This window comes from Cucumis melo, chromosome 10 (genome assembly GCF_025177605.1).
Source record: "Cucumis melo cultivar AY chromosome 10, USDA_Cmelo_AY_1.0, whole genome shotgun sequence".
In the NCBI taxonomy this organism is placed as follows: Eukaryota; Viridiplantae; Streptophyta; class Magnoliopsida; order Cucurbitales; family Cucurbitaceae; genus Cucumis; species Cucumis melo.
The window spans coordinates 27,195,558-27,201,311 of record NC_066866.1 but is presented as its reverse complement, the minus strand read 5'-3'; the positions used below and the strand labels follow the sequence as shown (position 1 = coordinate 27,201,311).

Here is a 5,754-nt window from a genome sequence, read left to right as displayed (position 1 = left end):
AATAAATCAGTATTAATCTATATTTTGGCTTTGCCTTTTGTTTCTTAAAAAACGAATCCAACAACAAGATTTAGAAATGTTTAAGAGTACGTTATTTCTAGATTCTTTAGAGTCCAAGATCAATCTTCAATACTTTTTTAAAGAAAAATAATTCTTTTAATGTTATTTTTGTTTGGTTAATTTATTATGATACATGTTTGATTTTATTTTGTTTAGGGTGATTTTATTTTGTTTAGGGTATTTTTCGAATTAAATAGAACAAAGCGCGAAGATATTTACACGGTAGAAAATAATTTTGAAAAAGGAAAAATTCCTACTTGATTTCTAACTATAAAATTTTCAAATATTTTGAAAAAAATATTTAAATTTCTTCCAGATTTGAAACCTTTTACAGAAGTATTTTTTGTCAAATAATTTAAAACTTTCTATTTAAAATCATACAATTTTTTTATGTTTTTAAGTATTTAAAAATCGTTTATGATTTCGGAAGGTTTTACGATGAATGCAAGGTTTCTAATAACTTCTACTGTTTTTCTAAAAAAGTCCTACAGTGGAATCCATCAATATTTTCTGAAATTCAAAATTTACTTTAAAAAAAAATAAATTTAACAATATTTTTAAAAAAAAAAAAAAAACTTTTTATTCAAAGACTTATCCTAAAATGGAGTTTAACAAATTGTAATAGTTTCTTATTTTAAGGTAAAAGAAAATTTTCTAAACATAGTCTAATTGATGGAATGTTTTCCACTTCTCTATTACAGGACAAGTAATTCGAATATTGGAGTGATGAACAATGAAATATGAATATTTTTTATCAAATTGTTTAAAATCAAAATTTGAAATTTGACCACCGTTTTTTAAATGGGTGTTATGGGGCTAACATTTTCTCATATACAAATGATATCGAACTCGACTTTAGTTTTCGTTGACTAATTTTTATTAAAAGTTATTTAATTTTCTTTTGGTGTTCAATTACACTGTAAAAAGGTTGGTAATAGTCATACTTTTGTTTTATTATTAACCCTTCTTAAGGACGTAAGTCACTCCACGTCGTCTCATACACATGACGAAAATCATCATTGTATACAGATAAATAAAACGTTGTTGTATTGCTTAACTTAATTATATTAGAGGATTACCGATCTTTTATCGGCACAAATTGCCTCTAAATGTAGGTGGTGTATCACTGAACATAATTACTAACCTGACGTATGTTACTATTGATTTGCTCTTGTCTATATGATTGCTTGCTAGAAGGTGTTGGGTAGCATCCTTAATTTTGTGTGAAAGAAGGGCAATCCAAAATTTCAAAAAGATTTAAAAAGGAAACATAGATATTGGAAGATCTGAAAACACAAAAGAGGCAGAAGGAGGTAAAAAAACATAAACACATAATAATCCACTATGAATGTGTACAACAGCAGACCAAAGATGTGAGTAATTAAATTGACCAAATGGGTCTTCTGAATTGGGGTAGACCGGACTAACTGAAGGCGGTGAGGGGATCATGTGAGTGATGGTGAGCAGATGTGCAAAGGATGGGTCAGATTCTGGTCCATTGTGAACAACAATAATAGGGAGGAGGTGGCCCCGTGAAGATATGTACATAGACGATGATGTGTGCTGTGGTTTGGCTGATCCATCAGGATGGTCCCCCTGTATTTGTTTTGTCTTTACATTCAATATTATTCAAAATAAATAACCAAACATTACCTATAACGATGAATAAGTAAACACAAAGAATCCACACAAGAAAACTACATAAAAGGAAAGTATTATTATAAAAGGAAAATATTAGCTAATTTTCTTTTGAAATTAAATTAGGTGCACACTTTTCAAAAAAATGAAGAACAAGTTGGGTAATAATTTGTAGCACACAGTGAATTGAGTTGATTAGTTTAGAAAGGGGACAAAGTTAGGAATAAGTGAAAATGGGAGATAGTTTGGGTGTAATTGGAAAGGGAATTTCTTCCCAATGGCCCAACATGTGAACGAAATAGAAGAACATAAAAGATGGGGCAATAAGTGAAGGGAAAATATAATATAGTCCTAGCTAGTTAAAAGGTTGTGTTTGTAAGATTATTTGAGGTGAATTTTAAAGGAAGAGAAGTAAAGAAGGAAATGGAGAGTGAAAAAGAAGTAGAAAATGGAAGATACATAATTTTAATAAGTGGAGTGAGCAAAGGGTTAGGAAGAGCTTTGGCTTTGGAATTTGGAAAGCTTGGGCATATCATTGTTGGCTGTTCTCGCAATCAAAACCAATTGGATTCCCTACAACATCACCTTTCTACCATTTCTTCACTCACTCATTTGCTTATCAAAGTTGATGTGGTATGTAATTCCCACTATTCAAATCTCTCTTTACTCTCTCCTTTCATATTCTTTTATTTTGAAAGCCTCTCTGAAAGATATATATATATATATATATATATATATAGATAGATATATGCCATATAAAATCATCAAAATAGTGGTTATAAGATTAATTAGTTATTTTAGTTAGTTGAAAATGAAATCAAAATAAAAGGTGATTAAAAGTACCAAAATAATCACTATTTAGAAATACATGTAGCAAAATTGAAAATATGAAAGTAGAAGGAAAAAGGTTGAAAAGTAAAAAATCCAAAATCAAAGTAAAAAAAAAAAAAAAAAAATAGGAATGGGAAGTAGAAAAAGCTTGAGCCTTATCCTATACACAATAAATATTGTTTTGTAGAGCTCAAATGATGAGGTGAAAGAGATGGCAGAAACTGTGTTACAGAAAGTGGGCCCTCCTCATATTATAGGTAATTAGTTCTATAATGTTTTTGTTTTTGTTTTTGTTTTTTTTTTTTTTTTTTTTGTAAATATTGATTATTATGAGCTTAATTTTAATGAATGAATTGAATAAAAGTATTTGTATAGTAAATAATGCAGGTGTGATAAACGAAAACGTGAAGATGTGGGAAGGTTGTGTTGAAGAGTTTGATAATGTGATTGATACAAACATAAAAGGAACAGCAAATGTGATACGTAATTTCATTCCTCATATGATTTCAAACAATAAAAAAGGCATCATCGTTAATATGTCTTCCATTTATGGAAGAACTGCAGCTCCTCTGGTATGTTAACCTTTATTTCACTAATTCATTTTCTCTATATGCAACATTATTTCACTACCTGTCGGGAGCTATCCACTATCTTCCGACAGCCACACATAAGGCGTCGACAATTTTCCTCAAATTACTAGTTTCATTTACTTTATCAACACCTTCATACGACGTTGGAAATTAGGTTCTACTTCAGATGCTATATTTTGGGCGTTAGGAGATAGAATCTCTTCCGATGCCTTATCTCTTAACAACTTTTGATCTACATATCGGGAGATCCTTAAATTCTTGTAATGTTATTAGAAACTACTCACAGGTGTGACAAAACTCCTAGAGGGAAAAAGGATTTTTGAGTTAAAACTCTCTCTTTTCTAATTTTGAAGACGTCCGATTCAAAAATATTTATATTGAAATGATTGTAAATTTTGTAGATTTCAGCATATGGTAGCTCAAAATGGGGAATTGAAGGGTTAAGCAAATCATTAGCAAAAGAGGTACCAAAAAGAATAACAGTTGTGGCATTGGATCCTGGCATTATAAATACAGAAATGCTTGCTACTCATATTGGTTCTCATTCAGCTTCTCATTATCAAACACCTCAACAATGGTATATCATTCTGCTACTAATTTTTCCCCCTACTTTGCATAAAGTAAGTTAGAAACTAATTATTTTAATGTTAGCACATGATTTTTTGTGAGTATTTTGAACAAGGAAAGTATGTGTTGTTACCTACCTTATTTATAGTATAAATTTATATCAATTCAATCATGTTCACGTCGGAGATATTAATATTAATTAAAAAAACAAATGGTATAATTTAAAGAATAAATAAAGAATGTATGTACTAAAAAAATGAATATTTCATCATGCTTTTAATTAAATATATCTAATAATTGATATATATATATATATATATATATGAACTTTTAATTTTTTTTCCAGAATGCTTGAAACACATATCATATATAACCATTAATTTTATTAAATTTTGTTAGGGCTACGAAGGCAGCTTCTATGATTCTCAATCTTTCAAGTGCTGATAATGGTGCATCTCTCACTGTTGAGGATCCTGGAATTCTTGTTAGGTGAATTCTCATGATTTCATCGAGAAATTATATATATTGCTCAAGAAACTTTCTTGTTAGTCTGTGTTCTTTTTTCCTCCTTTGCTTATATTATGATATGTTTGGCTGTTGTTATAATAATTATAATTATAGTTATTATTATTTCTCTACTCCGAGACATATTAATGTTGTGTGAGGACGATATTCAACTATAACGTGGAAAGTATTAATTTTAATATATACTACATTCTTATCTTAATTGTCATGACGCTCTTGACAGAAAGGATTACATTCTCATCATTAGTTTCTATCTGGTAGATATTTCATTCCAAATATTGGACTCTTTTTGTATATAGCAAAAATAGGCAAACTTATTTACAAATATCGTAAAACGGCAAAAATTAGTTTCCATTTTGTCATTTGGTTATGCTAGTTAAAAAGCATGTACAATTATGCATGCGATCCTAACTTGTTAGGGCATAAGTTTTGAGAATGAAATCTGAATAGTGATCGAATGAAATAGTTTTCATTTATTTTAAACGGTATATATTTAATACATATGATTTTATACAAAGAAATAGTAGATAGGGTGGTAAGAGATTTTGATCCATAAGGTTAATTTATAACATATATAAGAAGTAACCAAAATGAGCTTAGATATAGCTTGCATAAATTCTGTATTATCGTCTTGAAGCCATATATAGAAATACTTCTTTCAAAATCAAATTCCAACTAACATGTTTTGTAGACTCCAAAACGTCTTCCTTGTTCAGTTTTTCTTTGAAAATGACCTTCTCACCTACTCATGGTTCAAACGCAAACCTTCTCGCATCGAATTTGAACAGCAACTAGGTCTATAAACTAGACACAATTTCTGATCTTTAGGAAATGGTTTGAAGTAAATGGCACAAGTGAATTGTGAGAGTTCCTTGTTTGAGGTTGCTTATTTATATTGGAGCCTTGCATGGAAATGAAATGACACCTCCAGCTTTGTTAATCTACCTATTAATCTCCTTAATCTACATCCTCCTTGGTCGTAAAATGCATGGAATTTGCTTAAGATACCTGGATTTAATTTAAACCGATAATTACCCTTAGATTGCCACATAGCTTGCCAAAACGCCTAGCTAACCTCCTTGGATCTTCTTGCATGCAAGTCCTAAATGCCCAACCTTGTCAAAATGCCTAGTTCCTTGCATACTAACCTCTATGGCTGCAAGCTTTCTTGCCTACAAGTCCTTTCATGCATAGCCTTGGCCGCCCACTTCTAGCTTGCTAACCTCTTAGGTCATCTCGACTAGTACATGGTTTGTCCTTCTCACATAGCCAACAACACTCATGTTAACCTTTATGTTCATCATCTCACCCTGCAATTCCATTGTTGCCAAGCTATCTTAAACGCCTAGACTTATTCCTTCGAGGTTACTTTCATGGTTTAGCCACCTAGCACATGACCCAAACGTCTAGCTTGGAGGTTACCAACCAACACTTGGCCGCCCAATGAAAATGTCAATAAGAGGTTATTTAGTGTTACATGGTCGCCCAGCCTTAGCTCATGGTCAAAAGGCCTAGCACATTTTCTGTTGACACTTAGTCAATT

At 30.9% G+C, this 5,754-nt stretch overlaps 1 protein-coding gene across 2 annotated transcripts; it reads left to right on the top strand.

Moving 5' to 3' along the window:
• The first annotated feature begins 1,911 nt into the window (after nucleotides 1–1,911).
• LOC103499400 (NADPH-dependent pterin aldehyde reductase-like) lies at nucleotides 1,912–4,413 on the top strand. 2 transcript variants are annotated; one of them, XM_051090797.1, is made up of 5 exons: nucleotides 1,912–2,331; nucleotides 2,717–2,786; nucleotides 2,905–3,101; nucleotides 3,521–3,696; nucleotides 4,086–4,413. In XM_051090797.1, exons 1-5 carry the CDS (start codon nucleotides 2,122–2,124, stop codon nucleotides 4,177–4,179), a joined length of 747 nt encoding a protein of 248 aa, XP_050946754.1. In that variant the 5' UTR covers nucleotides 1,912–2,121; the 3' UTR covers nucleotides 4,180–4,413. The 2 variants fall into 2 exon arrangements, with proteins under 2 accessions (XP_050946754.1, XP_050946755.1); XM_051090798.1 differs by having other exon boundaries at nucleotides 2,056–2,331; nucleotides 2,917–3,101.
• The last annotated feature ends 1,341 nt before the right edge of the window (nucleotides 4,414–5,754 follow it).

What these genes read in the sequence shown, in the direction of transcription:
- LOC103499400 (XM_051090797.1), top strand. Translation starts at nt 2,122, where the DNA reads ATGGAGAGTGAAAAAGAAGTAGAAAATGGAAGATACATAATTTTAATA. An exon ending in TGCTTATCAAAGTTGATGTG is followed by an intron (nt 2,332 to 2,716) that starts GTATGTAATTCC and finishes ATTGTTTTGTAG; the next exon opens with AGCTCAAATGATGAGGTGAA. An exon ending in GGGCCCTCCTCATATTATAG is followed by an intron (nt 2,787 to 2,904) that starts GTAATTAGTTCT and finishes GTATTTGTATAG; the next exon opens with TAAATAATGCAGGTGTGATA.